The sequence below is a fragment of the Artemia franciscana genome, chromosome 15 (genome assembly GCF_032884065.1).
Source record: "Artemia franciscana chromosome 15, ASM3288406v1, whole genome shotgun sequence".
NCBI classification, from domain to species: Eukaryota; Metazoa; Arthropoda; class Branchiopoda; order Anostraca; family Artemiidae; genus Artemia; species Artemia franciscana.
This window is the reverse complement of record NC_088877.1, coordinates 20,630,663-20,653,567: the sequence shown is the minus strand read 5'-3', so window position 1 is coordinate 20,653,567 and position 22,905 is coordinate 20,630,663. Positions and strand designations below refer to the sequence as shown.

The 22,905-nt window shown below is 33.2% G+C and overlaps 1 protein-coding gene and 1 non-coding gene across 2 annotated transcripts in view; both read left to right on the top strand.

Annotated features, from left to right (window-relative positions):
* Positions 1-22,905, top strand: part of LOC136036163 (uncharacterized) — a 26,204-nt gene extending 3,299 nt beyond the window's left edge. The window contains exons 2-15 of the mRNA XM_065718227.1: positions 758-814; positions 2,911-3,065; positions 5,102-5,209; positions 9,499-9,545; positions 10,482-10,584; positions 12,728-12,848; positions 13,855-13,905; positions 15,570-15,633; positions 17,052-17,110; positions 18,509-18,638; positions 20,099-20,193; positions 20,642-20,689; positions 21,871-21,925; positions 22,793-22,905. Of these exons, the coding sequence (XP_065574299.1) occupies positions 758-805 (48 nt within the window). The 3' untranslated portion in view covers positions 806-814; positions 2,911-3,065; positions 5,102-5,209; ... (9 more) ...; positions 21,871-21,925; positions 22,793-22,905. The remainder of the gene's footprint in view (positions 1-757; positions 815-2,910; positions 3,066-5,101; positions 5,210-9,498; positions 9,546-10,481; positions 10,585-12,727; positions 12,849-13,854; positions 13,906-15,569; positions 15,634-17,051; positions 17,111-18,508; positions 18,639-20,098; positions 20,194-20,641; positions 20,690-21,870; positions 21,926-22,792) is intronic.
* Positions 22,666-22,730, top strand: LOC136036738 (small nucleolar RNA SNORD31). Its single transcript, XR_010619784.1, has one exon. It is a non-coding gene; the product is annotated as a small nucleolar RNA SNORD31 (small nucleolar RNA).

Sequence of the window (22,905 nt, the reverse complement as noted above, 5' to 3'; positions counted from 1 at the left end):
AATGACACTTGATATATAGAAGGATCTTATTTCTCAGATGTTCCATTTTCAACTCGAATCCGGTCCTGGGACATAAGGGGTTGGGGGGAAACAGAAATATTGGAAACCGGAAATCTTGGATAACGCTTAGTGGAGAGATCGGGATGAAACTTGAACGGAAGATTAAGCACAAGTTATAGATACGTGATTGGCATAATTGGAACGGATCCGTTCTCTTTGGGGAAGGTGAGGAATATTAATTTGGAACAATTAGAAAAATTGAGATATTTTTAACTTAAGAACGGGTGACCGGATCTTAATGAAATTTGATATTTAGAAGGACCTCGTGACTCAGAGCTTTTATTTTAAATCCCGACCGTCAGTGCCTCTGCTTTTTTTTCAAAATCATTCTATTGATTCTTAGAATTTTGCTAGAGCTCGTACATATTTACCTAGAGCTCTTGACCATTCCGGCCTCGTCACAAGTGCTGTATGAGCTCTTAGCGCTTGTTTTATTTTTATTTAGTGTCTTTAATGCTAAGTTTCGAGATGGTATCAATTGCCTCGTATATTGTCTTGCACAACCTTGAAGTATAGTTTAAATATCCGGTAATAAATATAAGTCTAAGAATTATTGAACAAAAGCATTGAAATGATGGTTCAGTTCTGCTTCTGATACTTTTGATGGATAACTTACCAAACCTGCTGATCTGGTTTGATCAAGTCTCAATTTTGTTCTTTAGTTGGTTTCTTTCTCTGAATCCTTCTCCTTTTTTAGTTGTTGGATTTTTCGTCTTGGGTCAATGTCCTGATTAACCAAAACTAGAAGTGTATGGTAAGTATCTTTGTATTGCATTTTATTGCTCTGATTGAAGTGAAGATTATTGTGTAAATATACGTGTATTTATGACTGACGTAGGCGGAAGGTGAACATAATGCTGTTGTCTTTTTTTTTCTTTGTGACTTATAAAATTAAATCACTACCAAATCCGATTTAAGCTTTTAAATGAACCATAAAGCAGTGTCCAATTCCTTAATCTTCGACTCAAGAAATGGGTCAAGAAAAATTTGCCATAAACATACCGAACGATAAGCCATGCCTAAAGGACGATCCAATTAAGGTACCATGTTTATGGCTTCTTAAGCTTCCTTGGTGAATATCGTTAAAATTTTGAATAACAAATTTTAATATCACAAGTGGGCCTTGGGATTTTTAAATGCCTTGGTAGGATATTTTCCAAAATTTGTGGGGAACCACTTTCAGAACCATTGGCTTGAAACAGTCATCCCTGGGCGAAGAGCTTAAAAAACAGACACATGATCATACTTTTATAAAAAGAATCAACTTTTTTGTAGATAAGGCCTCAAAACCTTTATAATAGGGCTTTCTGATGTGCTGAATCTTATGGTGTGAGTTTGATCGAGATCGTTACACTTCTTCGGAGCTTTCCCCTCCTTTTTTGGAAATCAGACAAATTTTCACTTTTTTAGATTTTGATGGGTAACATTAAATTCCATGATTTATATATATATGGAATCGGCATGTAGAGCCAATTGGTTTGATATATTGCTATCGAAAATATTTTAGGGTTTCGGTTTACATTGGGATGAGTTGCTCATAACTTAATCGTTTGCATGAATTGTTCCATTAAACGAGGATGACAACCAACCATAGCTTTTATGCAAGCATTGGAATAGCTTTTATTCCATGTTGTGAATCTAAAACGATTGCAAAAACGTTTGTTTGAAAACGTTGTTTACTCTGAAACCGAACAATGACCTGTAAAATCGATTATCTGCTATCAGTCTAATTATCTTGAAAAATGCAATTGCTAAATATATGCATCTTTAATACATCGAACACGATGCACCTGAAAGTACACTCGGAATTCATTATCTTCTATCTTGAAAGGTTCCCATAAGGAATTGTATCAGTTGACAGGGGTTGATTGTCAGACATCGTCGATCTAGGTGGTTGATAATTACATTAGGAAGCCCTGTCTCATATCCACATAGAGCAAGTCTTAGAATGTGGAACTGATGAGATGAAGCTTGCACGTAAATTAAGTTGAGACTTCAAGTACTAGCACCAGTAAGCTGTGCGTGAACTTACATTTCAACATCGTCATTAAGACAAAACATAATAAATTCTTGATTCCAACAAGGTGATATTTAAAATTTATTATTGCTGGTTTACCATACATAATTTTGTTATCTTGTTTTTTTTTTAAATCGTTCAAATAAAAGATGTAACTATTCTCTAGATTTTTTCTATTTGTGCCATTTGTCATCTTTTGACACTTGGAATCAGTCTTGAAAGTATTCACGGGAACAATTTTGTAGAAGTGTAGTTCTATTATAGAAAAGAAAATCATTCTTCAAAATTAGTGGGACAATGCTATAGCTGAATTACAATAAACATGTTTTATCCTTACTTAATCGCAAAAAAATTACGCATCCGCAATGATATGGCTGCGGAAATCATACGTTTATTCACTTCTCCAACTTCCAAGTTTTGAAATTGGTAAGCATTTGTAAACAATAGAAAAAAACGATATGGTTTTAAAAAGGATTTGGATTTGACTGTTATTAACAAAACCATAAAAAACATGTTAAATCCTTATCCTACGTTGACCTTATTACAGAAATCAAAATTTCAGTAAATATTCATAATTATTCTAATTCCAAAAGCATTTTTGTGTGCTAAATATATCGATGCATCTGCTTTAAGAAACAATAGAAATTGGTTGAGCTCGTGTTCTTCTGTCAACTTTTGGTTTGGAATTCCTAATCAACTAGTGTGATGAAATTTATGCTTTTTTCTGACACCTCTTCAGAATAATTCTTGTTGACACCTGTTTCTGATGTTTTGTATTTTTCTAAATGTTTTTTGTTTGCTTTTGATATTGTCTGAATAGTTTTTTTTTTCAGACGGAATTTACTGAAAGTCGCAGAATTGTTTAGTAACAGTTGATAACGATATTGCATGTGCAAAATGTTATGGTCGGATGGAGCTCAGTAGAGTGTAGAGTCCATTTAAGGTTGGAATGGTTTGAAGAGGATCTTCTCATTGAATTATCTGAATTGTAAGTTCATTTTCTCAACTTTATTATAAGTCAAGCTGAAAGTTGCACTATAGCGTTGTTCAGATTCTTCAGAATAACAAGGCATTATAGAACACGATTACCTTTTGATGTTATATTTACTTTTTATTTCCTTGTGCATGTAGCAGGAACGTGTTTTCTTTTGCCAAAGTTTGCATCTGGGATTCAGATGACAACTGGGATCAGTTGAATTGCATATTCTCCATACATAAATTCTAGTTGTCGGTATTTTTGTGTCATTTGAATGAAAAGACCAATAAAGTAAATTTTTTCAAAGTATAAGTATAATAATAGTATAATAGTACTTTATTAACAAGCGAACTTTCACAACATAAAAAACTGCCCAACTTGTTGCTTTCTGTCAGCTAGCCTACATTGTATATAAAAAAAAACAAAAGAACAAAAGTGCAATATATAAACATAGCCCTCAGCGATGAGCCCGACTGGCTTGTCAAATAAAAATGAGTAAAATTAATAAAAGTAAGTAACATAAGTAAAGGAATAAAAATGAGTATAGGAATAGAATAAGGTCAATAGAATGTCAGATAAAAATGAAACATCAAAACTAATACATTAACAATATAAATGACACATTAACATGATGCATTACAAATTTCATTTATTTATAATTTCAACAAATGTTAGCACAAAGCTCTTTCTGTAGTGTTCAGTTCTTGCATTAATAGTATTTAAAACTGGGATTTTTTGTGCTTTTGATCAAGGCAAACGGGGCTTAGAAGGGCAAAAATGGGCTGGGAGTACACATTGAAAGCGTGGGTTACAACGCAGATTATTTCCGAAGTTGGTACAAAGAGTAACACGTCGGGCTTCCAAGGTAGGGAGGTGGAATTCCTTGAGAAGGAAAATGTAAGGCACTTTGCCCTGGCCGTAAATGATTCTCAGGGTTCTCTTCTGGATATTTTTTAGTCAATCGGACTGATCCAAGGTAAGCCCGGAATGCCAAACCGGGGACACAACCGGCAAAGTCAATCCACCCAGACATACTTTTTTGAGTATCCTTCTTAGTATATTCTCAAGCATTGTCTGTGAAGATTATCTTGGTACGAGTAAAGGTTGCATTACTTGTGTATTTTTTAATTGCCATTCTCTCGGGATAGTTGAACCCAAATTGACTTGATCGGCTTTTAGCACCAAACGGAACGGAGGCTTCCTGAGCTCGTTTCTTTTTCATCTGTCGCGAACTTCGAAATCAGTTTCCTTCCATTAATAATGTTTAAATGATCCCTACTTCGAATATTTTTTGTAGTAGACATTGATTTCTTTAAACCGATTCTGGAATATCTTCCAGAATTTACCAAATGGTTGGCATTGACTAATAAGGGGGTTAATGCCAGATTAGCCTCACTCAATCGGACTTTCTGTCTTAGCCTTTTCTACAATTTGTCACGGCTTGATGCCCACAACTAATCGATTTGTTCTTGATAATATCTTTTAGGATGATATACTTCAAACGTATTCTTGGGATGGCTTCATTCGAAAACTCTGACCCTTCCCTGATAAATTTACTTTCATTGCTGAAAATTAGTTTGCGTTAGCATTATATGGTATCAGGTTTTCTGGTATAGTTCCAGTAGTTACAGCTCAATATTTATGAATAGTAAAACTTCATTGGACTTGACCCTGGAAATGATTCTGGTTAATATTTTTGACTAATGAATGTTTTTGTCATTCTCATCTCATTTTTGGCATTATTTGCCAGTTTTTTGTTCTTTTTTGGTTTTCATGACTTGAAATGCGAATTTGGTCCTTCAGAGCTTGTGATAGGAATTATTTGAAATTAGTTTTATCGTAATGATATACCACAAGGTTTTTTTGTTGTTGTCTTATTCTTCCCTTATGGAAGTCTTATCTGCACTATGAAATGATTAAAAATTATACTTTCTTGATAAACCCATGAAAATTATGCTATCTCCACAATACCAATGATCCTATCAAATTTCGAGCTCGTGTTTTAATTATCTCTTGTTCAATGCTGATATGTTTTACCCTTCTTCCAGGTTTGAAAATCCTTTTTTGCAATTCCGTTGGACAAATAGACGTGAAATGCTGTTGGACAAGAGACTCTTCGGTTGCCAATAAGACGTAGCAAGTACTCGACTTGTTGGGTAATGATTAACATTATAACAAATTAAGATTATCAACATAACAACAATGTTGAAATTAATGAGTATAAAAGGCGTTGTTGTAGGAACTTAGTAGTGTTCATTCGACCGGAGAGTAATCCAATTTTCAACCCTTAGTTCCTTGACTGTACACCTTAGTTCTGCGCTAGGAATTACGCATGGACGGATCCATCAATAAGATGACATCATTTTTATACAGGTCTATTAAGATGGAATTTCAGGGAATGTTATTGGAATGAAAAAAATAAATCAAATGACGATGTCGTATTCCACAAGACGAGGTCAAGAAAAGAGCGTATCTGAAGCATCGTAGAAAAAAAAACCTTGAGTATTTAGTCTGAAATTAAAAAAAAAAATTACTGTTGCTATTATTTTACACTACATGCAACTGCGACGAATTGCGTCTGAGACTATTTTGGGACTTATGCTATTTATGAACTAACTGCGACCGGCAACTTATTTGAGAAAAAAAAATGAGCCCACCTTATCAACATCAAATAAACAACTATTCACCTTAAGTTTTTTTTTTATCACTGATTCTTGAATTTATTTATAAGGATAGAATAAAGTTGCTTTTTTATATGTGGGAGAGATTTACTGTAGTCAATATATGGTAGATAAAGATGCCATGAGCCCATAATCGAGAAATATGGCGAGAACCGTGATCTCTCAGTGGTTAACCTCAGGTGCTGGATTCTCCTTTTATTATGGGTTTCATAAACATGGTCAGGTTGCTCAGGGAAAAAATTCTCTCGTACGAAAGTACGAAGGCAGTTCTGAGCGGTTATATTTTACCTTGAATAAAAAAGAATGAAGAGTGAATAATTCTGAAACAGGCAAAATATTAGTTAATAAATATATAGTTTCAGTTTTAGATTTATTTGGATAGGAAGAAGGCGACTATAAATATCTTTGCAAAATTCAAAGATCCCGGTTTTGAAGAGTGTATCGGTTTTATATGATATTTGGAAGTTGCTAAATAAATCAGGGGACAATACGTAAGATGGGAATGCACCAAGGCAAAATAAATGAGGCGTAGAACTTTTAGGATATGTTCGGTATATTGAGCTAAACCAAAAGACAGCGTACATATAGGTTTTCGAAACTACATACCTTCAATATCGCAGGAATCGCTCCGGGTTTTTAATTTTAAATTTTTTCTGCATTTTGAGGGGAAGGGCTTGAATAGACGTTCGTTTCTTTTTATATAGACATTCTAAACACTTCTATTGCTGTGATGAATACAGAAATAGTCAAATTTGCTCATCAGCTAGTGCCTGATTTATAATAGTTATTCTTATGACACAAAGATGATGTTATCCAGTTCTGCTACTGACTCCCAGTGACGGAGACTACTCAGCTCACTCTGATATCTCATCGTCTCTGGGCTAACAATTTTTCCTTTTTCCTATCAACTCAAAGACGATGTCGCATTCCAGAAGACGAGGTCAAGAAAAGAGATTATCTGAAGCATCTTAAAAAAAAACCTGGAGTATTTAGTCTGAAATTTAAAAAAATTACTGTTCCTATTGTTTTACACTACATGCAATTGCGATGAATTGCATCAGCGACTACTTGGGACTTGATACTGTTTAAGAACTAATCGCGACTTCAACCACTTGCATTTGTGACTCAGAACTTTGATTTTGACTAACGACTGTTACTACTTGCGACAGTGGCTAAATATTACATAGACCTTACCTACTTGTAACTACTACTACTATTGAACTAGCTTAAATAGTTCTAAGTATCTATATTGCCAGGATTGGAAAAGTGCATTAAGCTAAAACTTTCAGGGAGTTGAAACAAAGGATGTCTGCGCTATATTTCAGGAATAGCTTATTATATTGTGTTAGAACTTTAAAGGTATTTTGGTATATTGAGCTAAACCGAAAGACAGCATACATATTGGTTCTCGAAACTACATACCTTTAATACAACAGGAACAGCCCCGGGTATTAATTTTATTTTTTTTTTCTGCGTTTTGAGGGAAGGGCTTTGATTTATATTCGTTTGCTTTTTATATAGACATTCTTAAACAATTTTCTATTGCTCTGATGAATACAGAAATAGTTAAATGTGCTCATCTTCTAGCGCCTCATTTATAATAGTTTTTCTTATGACACTTAAGATGATGTTATCCAGTTCTGCTACTGACTCCCAGTGACGAAGATTACTCAGCTCACTCTGATATCTCATCGTCTCTGGGCTAAAAATTTTTCCTTTTTCCTATCAACTCTTATGGAAACTTGTTTATTCCAGGTGTTGCGTTAAGTGTGATTGACAGTTGATCTACTTCACCTTTAATATCTAACCCAGTGCGACTACTGACTTTTCCAAAGGTATTTAATGTAAATTTCAACAATTAATCTTTATGATTGTTTTGTTGCTTGATTGGTTTTTATTGATCAGACCATGCGTCAAAAGTTTTTTGCGTTTCGTTATATAATGTTTATGAAGGAATATTCAACTCTTAAGCGAAGTATTATGGTTATTTTGGTTGCTTAAACCAACGAAACTGTGTAGTATCGACATCACAGCCAAATGGCTTATTATATTTGAACCAGTTTGAACCAAACGAAATTGTGTAGCATCGACTGTAGCATCGACGTCATCAAAACGGAAGGGCTGATCATCTTACGGATTCTTTCATCGAAATGGTTATGGAGTGGATCTATACAAAGATTATGAATGTATAAAAAGCTTATGAAACTATATAAAGCATATGAAATGAATTCTAGGACTTTTGGCAACAGTTGAAAGAAACTTCTGTAGAAAAAAAGAAAAATTTTGTTAGCTCTTTTCTTCCATTGAATCGCCTGTATTCATAGACAGGAATTTATCCCGCTCTACTGAGTTTTTTTGGCACTATTATTTGTTTACATCAAAGACAAAGTTGAACCAGAAAGGCGGAAATCAACTATTTTTGAAACATGCCAACTAGGGAAGTAAATATCGATTTAATTAAAGAGTATTCTTGGCCGGGTTTTCTGGCTCAATTCCTACTGTTAAAACATAAAACCTAATAATCGTAAAACTGCGTTGGGCTTGATCTCGGAAATGAAAGACAAAAAGGTTTATTTCGTTTGTTGATCTCATTCTTCCTTTATGGAAGTCTAATCTTTTCTCGGAAATGTTTAAAATATTCTGTCATTTCTTGAGAAACCCGTGAGAATTTTGAGTACTGTTGTACTCAAAATTTGAGTACAACTGTTCTTCTTAATAGTCTATCTTTCTGTGGTTCCACCCTCAGTTGTTTAGTTGGCCTATTTTGACATTATTGGTGTTTCTGAAATCAATTGTGTCTTCATCATATTATACGTTATTTCCATGGCGCCTAGTGTAGAAGAGGATTTTTAAAAAACTTTGGAGGTGGTTTACGGATTAGTTGATAGCAATAATTATAAAATTGAGCCGGAGAGGCTGAAATATATTTTTTGAAAATGTTAACTGTTTGTCAATTTAAGTAATATGTTAATTTAGTTTTGAAAATATAAACATTTCAGTTCTGTTAAAGAAAATTTCTGGCCAATTGTCAGATACAAATGTATGTCCACTCGTTTTGCGTTTATTATGTAGAGACACAAGTATTTATGTAGTATATCTATGCTTTTGGTTTTTCCGTGGTTACACATAGAAAAAGGGTTTAAATTATTGCTAGGGCTATTGTGATTTTTGCATTTTTTTTGTATCGCATAGCTTTTTCCTATCGCATCGAAATTCTTAAGTTTTTCATATTTGAATCCTCAAATTTTATCTTTTTCCAAATTTCAAATTTTAAGATTTATTTTTCTTATGCTTCCTTTCAAGCTAGGCTGCTAAATAGTTGTTTCAATTTTATTAAGGTTTCGTCGGGGATTGACTGTTATAGTTAAATTCATGTTAGAGGCATACATAATACTAATTTGGAAGGACAACCACCTGGAAAATACTTCCGGATTATTGAAGTAGTTCAAAACAACGTTTTTCTTGTATTGACAAAATTATGCAATGCACCCAAAAATAATCTAGAGAAGACTCGGGAGTTACGCTATCTCTGCTATTAAATTCCATATTATTTCTTCAGTTTTGGCTGATTTTTCAAAGCCCATCTATTACGTGTACTTGTCATCTGCATGAAGCTATGATGTTACTCAGTATTTGCTACTCTTGAAAAAATATGACGACAACCTTACCACCCTATTTGACTGAGCTTTGAAATAACCTCATCTAAACTTTTTGTTTAACTAAGAAATTAACAGTTTAATTAGTTTATACTTTTTCTATTGTAGATTGACGGACGATGGGATTTTTGCAACGTGATGAATTCAGTTACTCTGTAAGTTTGGTTTCTTTTTTGTTGAATTTCATATACAAACTCGCTAGCCAGTTTAATGCATATAACAATCGTTTCTACAATTTAAATATATCAATTCAAATCTAATTCTGAACTTATCCTCATTTTTTACTTGTTAAAATGCTAAAGGAAAACATAGTAAATATTTTTTGGATGTGACTTTGTCATTGCTTAATTTTCCTCAAGAATAAAGTAAAAGTTTACATCTGTGCTTATTCTTTACGTAGTATTTTGTGATTCTATTCTAACTCTTGAGAGGTACGGACAACGGTGTTGATGTTATCACGTTATGAGATTTAAAATAGATTGGCCTATGTTATTTTAACCAACCAACCCGTTATTTGCTTTAACCGTGGCTGCCATGATAAGTCTTCAACCATTTTAGTGTTCGCTTTGCAAGGTTATATTTTGTGAAACTGATTTTGAAACAAGAAGAAATGAAAGAAATAAATACGAAGAATCTGCATAGGATATTCTATCCCATATATTTTAGTTATAGTTAACTTTACCCGAACTTATCTTTTATTCATTAATTTTTATTTTTTCACACTTTGCTTTGACTTCTCAATTTTGCAAATGCAGGGGTGAATTGTCTGTTAGTTTGATTTTAGGAGGAATGACTCTAGAACCATTTAAATAAAACTGAGTTAGTCAAGAAAGCGATTATTGATCGAACTTTTGGTACATAAGTTAAAGTAGCTGAAGAGAATCTGACAAAAGTTGGTTTAACATAAATATTTACTAGTATATGATACGCTCTCGAATTAAACTACATGTTCTCTGCTTTGTCAAAGATGATGTTTGCATAGGTCAACTGATGCTGATGCTGTTAAATTGTTTATTCTCTGATTGATAGGTACATTCGTACCTTAAAAGCTTGTATTTTTGAACTTCTCTAATGAAGAGTTTTCTCAACAGTTGCCCTCGACATATTCAAGAGTTTCATGTTCCATCTGCAGTCGTAAAGGAAGCTACAGATGCAATGCCACCAAGGTTAAAAATTTGGAGCAATATCATCCAGGTAGGCCGATTAGTTCCTTTTGTTACTTCATTTATCAATCCTACTATTAAAAAAAATAATAGATAAGTCTGCGGCGTCGTGATGGGGGAGACTTCAGTTCTAATCTACCAAAAAACTTTTTTGCAGAGTAAACGTTTTACTCATACAAAGGAAGGTTAATCCGTCTTCCCCCCTCGCTGTCAATGCTAAGCGACAAATCAGTTCTCAGAATTACCTCCATAATGAATAAAGGTATCGCAATTAAATTAAATCGATTTTGATGCGACGTAATATAGTACTATTAATTATTCGCTATTGTTTGTGCATAAGTTATTACAATTAATATTAGCTCTTTTTTACGAAAATTTTCATTTCAGTAGTTTGTGACATGAGTTATTCTCATTATTTTACTTCTAGGAATGTTTAGTAATAGTCAATTTTAATTTATTCTAAAAGTGTTAAAATTTCAGAAGTCAAATTAATCCCCCAAAGGTGTTACCTTAATTCCCTTTCAGTATTTTTCTCTGGGACTCGAATTGAGATTATGACTTGAATGAGATATCATCTCATTAAATCCTCATTTAGAACAATTAAGGGAATATATCCCGATATTGACCCATTAGGTTTAGTCTACCTAGTTCGAAGTTTTGTCTTTGAAATGCAAATCATTTTATTTAAATGTAGATAGTTTTGTGTAGAATTTCAAGGCATTTTTTGGAAATTTTTCATAGCATGACAATTAAATCTTATTTTTAGATTAATTAATAATTAATTAAAATTAAACTAAATCTAATCTTTTTGATAATTTATGACAATTAAATCTTATCTTAAATCAATTCTTTCATCCCTTAGTTCTATGACTGTCTGCCTTAGCTCTGCCAATTCATTTCTTTGTCAAATCATTGCTTGTGTAGTACATATAGGCTTTTTTACGGAAAAAGGGGGGCTCGTGTTATCTAGGTTTCGCTGTTGGCTAAAAAATTTTCGGGGATTGTTTTCTAGTCTATAAAGATAAAACAATACCTGCCATGGGTAGACGTGCCTTGTTTATGTTTATTTATCGTGTTATGTTATCGTGCTTGTTTATTTCTCATTCCAGGTAATCTAACAATCCTATGTCAATTCTAAATTCTTAGCCAACACGCCTGAGACTCTAGGCGGGCTTGCCTTTCTAAAGCTAACAAACAAGTATTGGTGCGATAAGAATCATTCCAGCCATCTACTAGTGCTATTTGACCAAATACTTTGAAAACCAACCATGTCTTGGTTTGTCCTACAATTAAACATGGCTTGATGCCCACAGCCACTTGACATAAATTCAACACATTGCGGATTGGCCCAAATTTTATGCGGACGCTTGTTTATCTGTTATTCCTCGCAAATAAACGGTCCTGTGTCATTTCTAAATTCTTGGTCAATCTACCTGAGACTGTAGGTAGGTGTACCTTGCTAAAAGCTAACAAAGAAGTATTTGTACCGTGCTGTTTAAACAAATACTCAGAAAACCATAACTTTCACTGTTCGACTGCGAGTCAAAAGGACGTGTTGGTATGTGTCAATCTTATTACACAGTATTCCACCTTTAAACTACAAGTGCCCAACTCTTTTAGGTTTATGTTTCACTTGTTAGTCCAAGCAAATTCAATCCCAGATTTTCCATACAAGTCCAGTGAACCTGTGCCATTTGCCTCACTCAATTGGATTATCTATTTTAATGCAAATGGAAATTAATTTTAATTAATTCTATTCCATTTCATTTTTCCAGGCGTTTGGTTAAATGACATGGGTAAACGGAGGGGTGGTGGCGGTAAGTGTGCCTTTTATTGGACCAACATTTGACTGATTTTTATTATCCCTATTCCCAAATGCTCATGACCCCTACTTCTGGGAAACGTTTCCTCTATAGTACGACATGTGGTATGAGGTTTAACTGTATTTGAAAATGTGGACTGCTTGATCTTGTTTAAGTTACCCATACGATACATCCAATTGAACATTAAAAGCTTGATTGGTGCATGGTTCATTTTCAGTTTTTTTTATGATGACTTGTCTTTTTCTTATCTCGATGCTGATATTTTGACTGCGTTCGTCTTCTGATTCTTTAATCGAAATGTGTATGCCGTCATTTTTCTTAAATATAGTTAATTTCTATTTATATTCTCAGGTTACACAGAATGTATGTCATGACGCGAATTTATGCAGCTGATCAGATACATTTATTTACCCAGAAAATTTGATATGAAGGCGGACAATATCGTAGAAGAAATTCAGCTATCAACTTCCAAGTAAGATTCATATTCCCAACTGCTTAAACATTTCTTTCTCGGTGTATGACTGAAACGCAAATAACGGAGCATATCGTTTGAATCTCAGTATTATGTTGAATTTATATTAGATCAAAATAAAATCGAAGTAATTTTGTAAGTCATTTGTGTCTTGGCTCCATCCCATAAGTTTCAAAATCTTTTCATAAGTTTTTCTATTTTTTGCATAGAAATTTATCTGCTTAATTGATGATGTAAAAACACTCCTTTCCTTATCTTATGCCTCAGTCCAAAACAGACTTGTCTTTTGTTTTAGATCTAATTATATATTGCTTACTTTACTCGTATCGCATTGGCGCTTGTTTGATTTTGATACCAACGTATCGCCCATTTGACAAATCATTTAACGTATGATCAGGTCTGTCTTCAGACAGTTGTTTCAGTCCGTTGATTTTTTAATTAAAATGGAATAGTTGTGGGTATCAAGTCATGGCTAATTGTAGAAAAAGCCAAGACAGATAGTCCAATTGAGTGAGAAAAACCTGGCATTAATTTCCCCCCCCCCCTCTCTCATTGCCAACGTTACCATCTCTCACTTCTGCTACACCTCTCATGTCTCTCCACAATGACGAACTAGAGTCAAGCTGTTGAGGATTAAATGTCTTCTATTAAAAACAGCTAAATCAAATCCAATAACCAAAGCAAATTTAGTTTTCAATGGCTTAATTTAGACAGGGTAACAAAAATTTCACAAAAAGGTGAATAAATAAATACATTTACAAAACAGACCTGTTCAGTTATTTTTTGTCTGTTCAGTATTTTTCTGATCTTGGCATTCTTTATTTTAAGGCTAGAATCTATTTACATGTTTTTAGCCTTGTTTATATCTCCTTTAATGATGTGAAATTTCGCCCCTATATGAATGATACCATGTGTATATTTGGATTAGTCTTTCTGACATGTTTAGTGTTACAAAGAACTTTTATGAACGGAAAATCCATTTTTCAATTCAAATTCTTTCTTGCAGTTGCCAAGAAGCATTGTCAGGATGACTCAATCACTTGTTACAGAAAAGATGGTAAGTACAGTTTGATTGAAATTAATTTCTGTTAATGCTTTCTAATTTAAAACTTCGCGGTATTGACCGATTCATACTAGTCTCATTATTTATTAGACTACATGTTGCATAAAATATATTAATTTAGATTTTACAAATTTTATTTTGCAATAAAAATACCAAATTCTATTTTAACTAAAGATATTGATCATTAGCTTCATTAATTACTAATTAAAATGATGTAGTCCTTCGTATTTTGGTTTCGTAGTTGGTTTTTATTCCTAAACCAATTTAAGTAGCTCGAACAGTTTTGCTTCTAATCTATAAATTGAAATATCTTTTCTTTTACACAACTTTTTGCTCGTCTGAAATATATTTTTATTTGTATTCACGTTTTGAATGTGCATTGTTATGTACTGACACTCAAAGGGCGTTTTAGTTTCAGTTGATCTTGTACCGAGTTTTTCACACACCTGCACATACTATACAGTGTATCCTCAACTATATATACACCTGTATATTCAAGGGCTAAATACTATTTACTACATGTGATAAACCATGATTGGGGATATGGTTTCTCTACACTTACGTACGATATAACGTCATTGCAATACTATCGTGTATCATCATTCCCCTTTTTCCTAATTAAGCTTTACTCGTTAAACTTCCATCATTAGCTTTTTCACTCAATAAATGCACTTGAATATGAAGTCATTAATGTCTGTCGTAGTTCTAAAGCACAGCAGGGCGATGGCGTGATTGGAGAATTGTGGCGTCCTTTGTGGTGAATTGTGGAGAATTGTGGTGACAATTATTTCTCCAAACAGCATAGCATTTTTAGAATTGTAAAACAGCATTTTTAGAGCTATTTTGTTCAACGTCTTAGGTGATGTCAACTCTCCCATACCCGTTAGATTAGAGAAGTGGTTCTCAATATAGATTTGGCCATGCCCTACCTGGGCATTTTTAAAATACTTATTCCTCCCTCACGATGTTTGTTATTTTTTGCTAGCTGCCTATAGTTATAAGGTTTTATGGAACCCTGTATAACTATTTTATGGATCTTTAAACTTTGATGGGTGCTCATTCAATAGTAAATTGGGAAGTTCTAGGGTCCTTCAAGGCTAACCAAGAATGTAATCGAATCTAAAAAAATATTTGTTTTGTTTTCAGCATAAATGCAAAATATATTCTGGTCTTCAGAAGACGTGGGGGTACAAAGCCCACCAACTTTAATTGGTTTTGAGTTTGACTCGGTTATCTAGTGGTTTGTCGTAGTCTTATGATTGGAGGATGATTTGATTATTTTTGCTCATTTTAGGTTTATTGGACCTCTTATCTATGACAATTTTATTTTAGAGAGTTTTCAACTAATTTAAAATATATCCGCTTTTCAGCAGGCTTCTTCACAAAATTGATCATTCGTTGACGCTGTAATTTTTTTAGAGGGGATTGAGAGATACTTGCTGAGTGTAATAAAGACTAAAAAGAATTTTCTGGGAAGAGGGTATTTCGGAGAATTCTCAGGGGGAAAGTGGGAGAAGCATTCGTTTATTTAAGTGATGATTCTCATTTTGGTCTGTGTTTATGATCCTTATGATTATAATATTCGCTGATTTTCTTATTTAATTAGCTGCAGAAACAAATTCGTTTTATAGTTATTGATTTCCTTTCATTCTTTATAGCATCTCATAACAAATGGGAGGACGATACCAGCATGAAAATAGAACAGAAGTTCGTTTTTATTGAGTAAGTTTCAATTCGTAATGTTTGGGTCTTGTTTGTGACAATTCTTTTCAGCAACTACTAAGTAAAAAAATAATTTCATATGTTATCTCTTGTTAAAACACATAATTCCTATTTATAAATTATCTTAATGTTTATATTTATCCAAAGGCAGAGCCAAAAGCGTCCATTGATCTTGCTTGTTCTGTAATCAAAACACTGAAATTTCTGCTTTGGGTCTGGTTTATCTGCAACTGCAAAAGACGTTTTTGCATAAGAATGGACTGCTAATTCAGCTAATCAGCCTTTTTAATGACCACATTGAAAGTTTTGAATTACATCTAAATAAACAACTAACTCCCTCGGAGGCTGCCAGGGAGTAAACAGACCGCTTACAGAATTCAGCATGTTCATAGAATTCTGCAGTAATTTCTTCGAAGTATCTGAAGAATTATCTCTAGATACCAGATACCTTTAAAAATTTGGGTTTCTAATGCGGCAATGATCCAGGTTATTGAAGCTGGTTAAAGAATGGAAAGTGTTACTGCTTTTAATCTGTTAGTAAAAGCTTGTTGAGGAATCCAAATTTATGGAAAATGTGAAAGGAATCGTGTAACTCACAATGATTGGTCAGAACGACTGGTACAATGACGATCACTGTTGAAAAATCCATTTAAATATAAAATCTTCCATTCTGAGAAACGAGGAAGCCTGACATCAAAGCTCTTGGAAAATATTTAAGGCATTTAGTGTCGCTCACGTCCCACATAATACAGTATCAAAATCTGCGGATTTTGCAGCAACAAAATTTCTGATGATTATAACTTAAACTGAATATGACTAAATAGCTAAAATTCCTCGGGAATCAAATTTGCGAAAAAACTGATAATGACTGTAATATTCTCGAACGTGAAAAAGTATTTTCATAGATGTATATAGTAACACCATACCTCAAAGATATTATAGAACAAAGAAATACTTAATCTTTGGATGTTTTAGAAAATGATATATTTAAGAATTTAATCAGTATTATGTGTAAATCAGAACTGCTATATAAGGCGAAAGAAATTTCATAAATATCAAATGAGTGTTTCATATGTTGAATGAACGTCATGGATATTTATTTATTTTTTAATTATAATTTGTCTTATTAACAAAATAAAGGTAGTATAGTGATGTCCTGGTCTGTAACTTCGGCTGCTATGGCAACCCAAATGTAGTCTCAAGTTGCGCCCAGAAAATTTGTTTCTTTTGATAAACTTAGCATTATGAGAATTTGAGAATTTTATAGATAATCCTAACTGTTTTATTTTCTTATGATGATAAATTTTGGAGTTTACCATTTTGAAAAATAATGTAACAGTATTTTAATCTGAACCTTTTTGTTAGTTTGTTCGTAGTTACTTTTCGAGTCGAAATACTCAGTTCAACTTCTATTCCAGGCTGTGTTCAATGGAAGATGCTCATGTCGGGCGAAGAAGTAAGACGTTCCAAAGAGTGGGTGAGTTTATTAATGACCAGGTTTCTTCTATCAACTCCCTATTTAATATCAGTTCAATCAGATTTTCTTCTTTAAAAGGAGCATTTAAAATTTTCAATTTAGCGCCGATTATTTATAGTAGTTTTAAGTATAGAAGTAAGTGTTCGGAACAACATTGTTGTAAATATAAAAAACTAACTTAGATTCTTTGCGCGAATAGGTTTAAGTCTTTTTAATTATCATTTATGAAATCTGTATCATTGAACACAAACTTGTTACTTTAGCTACAATAAAGTTGATTCGTATTACAGTTTTAGCGTTTAAATTATTCTTGTTGCTGGGTGTTGCCTAAGCATAAAAATTACGAATATCTTCATTATCGACCAAAAATTTAAATAGTTCCGGGGATGGGTATCCTGGCATGAATTGGTAATAAAGGTTGATCTTTGCTTCGGTTAATTAGGTCAATAGTTTTAAGAAATGTCAGCTTGTTTTTTGCCATTTTTTTAGAAAAGTATATCCATAGGTATAGAAATTCGTATCTTATTACTTAGGAATAAAAAGTACGCTAGAGAATCGTTGGCATCGATCCACTAGTTTTCGAAATTTTATGCAAGCATAGATAATTCGCTATGCAGATGTCTGTAATATCGTAATACTGTCATAATGATTTCGATCCGGAGATACATTAATCCAAATATTGTGTCCGGTACAACTTATTTTCATGGAAACGAACTTCCTAATTTGCATCAACTTGTAAATATCTAATTTCACTAAATTTTCATACAGGAGTGCAATACAGGTTCAATTTCGTTTTTTGCTTACTTATTTTTCTAAGTTAATGTTATTCTATCTTGTGGAAAACAAGTAAAATATAAGCAAGAACAGCTTGATTTTTTGTTGCCTCGCATTCTTGTCCTATACAAGCTATTTCACGGAAAGGAACGTTCTAACCCTCTTCAACTCTTTTATCTTCTAGTTTCACTAACTTTTTATTCAAGAGCACATCAGAGGTTTAATTTCAGGTATCGCTTACTTATTTTTTGAAGCTCAGACGTTATTCTTGTCTTTCGAATAACCAGTTAGTAATAACAGATTCTGAGTTGTTGATTCTGGTTGCTAGATTACATTTCTTATCTTGGTGTGATTTTCTAAAAAAAAAAGCAACTTGTGAAAAGAAAAAATGGTTATGTCATAAAAATCAGAAATAAACTTGAAAAAATATTTTTAGGTGTAATATTTGTTCGTAATGACAGTAGCTCCTCAAAAGGATATTTGTCTTGTCTGAATGATGATAAACTAACAGGCTAGAGTGCTGATTTCTGATTATTTGTTGGATCCAATTTCTGATATAGTTCAGATTCTTTTTTTATAAATAACACTTTTGATTAAGCTAATTGCCTAGTTCTTTTTTTTTAGTTTGAGGATAATCAAACCATCGCATATTCAGCATTTTACTCACACTTAGATATGCAAGGATTTGACGGTGTTGAAGACTAGTAATCTAAGTTGGATTTGCTTTTTTGATGCTGATGTCCCATGCACATTTGTAAGTACTTTGCCATTTGGCCGTTGTAAGCGTATTTATATAGACTTGTGTATACTCAATACATATCAAGCTCTTATTTCCCATTGATCTAATATTTTGTTCTTCAAGCACAGTGGACAGTATAATAATATCTGATTGTTTCGATTGATCTAACGCAAATAAACACGACAGTATAAGCTAGAAATTGGAAATCAATTTGATGAAAAATTACCTCAGGTAGTTTTGTTTGATAAAAAAAGGGAAAAAAAAATCAATAAAAAAGAATTTGGTAAAAATACGTTAAAAATATGTTATCTTTCTTCCTAAAACTTCTTCTTGGCGCTGACCAATTTCCGTCTTGCCGAGAGGATCCATTTTCGCGTTAAATTTAAATGTATATATACAAAATTCTATTTGTTAAACGCAGTCCTGTGGTGGCGCAGTGGATTTGACCTTAGCTTGGCAATACGGGACCCAGAGATCGAATCACGCTGCAGGAATGCACTGCAGGGCCGACGCAGGGACCTTAGTAGTCAAGAAGTGTCGTTAATTCTTAAATAATTTGTTAAACGCAGCGTTTTCCTAGAGGCATGGCCAGGGTTGACAAAAAATAAAATCAATTTAGAGGATCAATTTATTGACTAAGAAGACAAGGGAATTAAATCAACAAATATTGAGAAAGAACTTGATTTAAGTAGCTTGATAATTAAAAAAAAATTTTTTTAGTGTATCACTGATTTAGTATTGGCTAGATCGCACAAGTGAAAAATTTGTCTAATAAAGCTTTAAAAGCCCTGAGACCGCCCGCAAAATTTTATGCATCCGAAACAGGATTCTTTGTGTCAGCTAAAATGGTACCCAAATATCGCGGTTATGGAACGAGCTTCATGCAGTCATCTCATGACTGACAGCAGGATGACAAACATTTTGCTAATAGTAGGCGAGCAGATCCATCTCATTAAAAGACAACAGTTTATATTAGATTTATTTAATACTTACCAGGAATAATGATTTTTTTTATTAGATAAAGTTGGAGGAAATACAGGATATCTATTGTTTAAAACCGATTTTACTTGGAGCCCAGTTCGACCGTTTTATTAAATGCAAGATAGTTGGAATTATTGGTCCTTTCTATTCACTTACTGCCTCACTTTCAGTATCAGAAACACTTTTTTAGTACTTCAATAAACCGTTTCCTACATGTAAGACTGTACGAGTAAGGGAATCCACACTACTGGGTGAGCGTAGTAATAGCACGAAAAAATATCGTATGGAGAAATTTTCTTGGTATGTGTTAGCTTGGCTAGTTCAGTTATGTTATGAAGCCTTAACCTTTTGCCCGCTTATGATTATAACAGGAGTTACCGTTTGAAAAATAATGTAACAAAATCTTTTGCTGCTATCTTCTGAGGCTTAGTTATATTTAGTTTTATCATTGGCTAAAATGGTGGCAAAAATCTGATTGTTTTAATTTATTTTAGGGCTCGAGTAAATGTGCTGTCGAAAGTGATAACCAGAACTACCACCAGTTTTCAGCCATTACAGATTTAAGTCGGTTGATAATCATGGAGTTGAGGTAAGTTATTGCTGATAATTTTACCTCCTGTTTTATGTTTTCCCTTTTGCTAATTGGTCGCTAATATGATCTGGGCAGCCAGTTATGATTTAATTTCGATATTTCTTGTATTAAATATTTCAAGCTTTATTTCCAATATTTGGACAAATCTAATTATAATGAAATAAACGAATTAAGGATTAGAATACCGATTTAATTGTTAGTTATTTAACTAATTTAGTTGTCTAAGCAAATAACGTAAGATCCAAGAATGCTTTAATCCCAAGTTAACTAGTGTGAATACTGACCTAAAAGATGGTTGTTAATTAATTGAAATGATGAAATATCCACTTAAACGAACTAGAGTCTCTGAACCTTATGGTGATAAGTTAATCTGATTCAGTGTTGACTAATCTTAATGTCAATTTGGCCTTGGAGGTGTCCGTATTTAATGAATTTCCCCTTTCAGGTATTTGAATATGGCTAGCTTGAGCCATTGCTGTATTGATGATTTACGGTAAGTTATCCAACTTCATTATAAATCTTTATTGGCTCATTATCTTCATTTTCCTTTGTGGGGACTTTTGAAGCCTCAAACCTTAAGCTAGTATATTCTTATCATAACTTCAATGGCAACAACAATGTTGGCAAGTTTCAATTTAATGACTGTTACTTAACTGCAAATGCTGTCACAATGCAGCAGAAAAATCTGATCAAGAGCCTGAACTCCTGTTATTTGACGTTGTATTGACGATATAATGGTTCGTACTTATAGAACGAAAAAAAACTACTTGGCTTACGAAAAGTAGGGTTTCCCTGAATGGGGTCTGAAAGGGGGCCGTAAAGAATGAATTAAATAAAAGTAAAATTTTGTGAGAAAAGGAAAGGATGATGGTTTGAATACGTGTAGATTTGATGGAATAGCGTGCGTAGCTATTGTCCCTAAGGCTTTTTATACTGTAATGAGTCAGTAGTAGTAATAGTCATATGTTATCATTAAATAGACTTCAATACTTGTCTTCCTATCTCAATGCATAATATGACATGAAAACTTTTTTTAGTCAAAACCCAAATGGTTTACTAAATTTTGCTTTATTTTTTTCTACCAATCAGTTCATCAATCGGAATTTGTGTTTTATAAACTAATAGTTCAATAAATGTAGTAAATATGCAGCTAATAACCGATTTTTGTTGACCGTAATCGAAAGTAATCTTTGTCTGCTATTAACTACATATTGAAGGTTTTTATACTGTTCTTGTTCAGAAATTACGGAATGCGACAGTAAATGTTTTTCATCAGTGTTTTAATGTTTACTACCAAGTTCACAGTGTTTACTATCAAGTTCAGATCAGAAAAAGGGAAACGTGAATTTAGTTTAATAATCATCAATATTTCTCTTTGGAAGTATCAATCATGATTTGAAGCTCTTAAGATCTTAAATGCTAGCTGTAGTCCGAGGCGTTGGATCATGGCCTGATGTAATACTAAAAAAAAAACTTGAATACATTCCTTCCATCCTTAATGAAATATCTTATTTGGAGCCAATTTCTTAAATTTTTACGTTGACGTTAAGATGATGATATTTTTTATACCCAAGTCTCTGACGCTTAATGATTATAAATGAAACTGAAATCCCAGTTTATGTTGCGTCTGGGCTCACACTGTTCCTGGGTTTCTAATGTGTCTTCTTTTTTTAGGTATATTTTTGCCAGATTCAAGAGAGCCATAGATGCATATTATATCCTTCTTAAGGTAATTCTTTCTATGATTTTTATGCTTGTATTTTTATTTATTAGGCTTTAAAATATCGACTTTTTTACAATAGACATTGAAGTTTCACAATAAGACGCTATCCTTTTCTATATTTTCTTATTTGATTGATGAAGAGCTAAATTCGATGAAAGAAAACAAATGATTATTGTGGTTTTCATAGGAATTTTATTACTTATCAACGATTTCCTTTTCGCTTGCAAAATACTCGTATTTTGGAACAGTTTGAAATTTAAGTTTTTTCTAATATTGTATTCGACTGGGGTTTGGGATAAGGAGCTGTTAATTAGGTCATTGCAAACGAATAATTCTTCATAAGTTAAGCTAAATTAAGTTTTGCCTTGGACTTTAAAATTCAATATTGTTGCTCATGAGTGAACCCGAGAAATCTCGGACATCCCAAATTACAATTCAAGTGGTCACCCGAGTAGGCAAAATCTCGTATGAGCAATCTTCAAAAGTCCACTCACCAGTAATTCGCTCAGTCATATTGATTGGTCATAAATATGAATAAATTCTTGGTCTCTGATTGCCTTCGAATGTCTTATAGAATCTGTCAATGCTCTTTCATGACAGGTTGGGTAGAAACGAATAATAACAGACAAAAGTTACTGAATATCAGCACCATTAATGAATGACAGCTGTTGAGCTCACATGATCAGTCTCATTTAGAAATGTTTATTAAAATTCTGAGCATAACGCTATAATAGATAATAGATTGAATTTGTGATGATTTTTTACCGCCCCAGGCTGATAAACCTTGTTGATTGGTTCTAACTGATCAAGTTTCAAGTAAAAGATATTTTAAATCAAGAATATTCCTCTCTGAATTAGTTCTTTTTGTTCCAGAAGCGATGATAAAACAGAAAAAAGAAGTAACCGGACCCCTAGAAAAGAAGAAATAACTGACCATACCTGCACACGTAGCAGAGAACTCAATGTATATCCTCTGATGTTTAAAC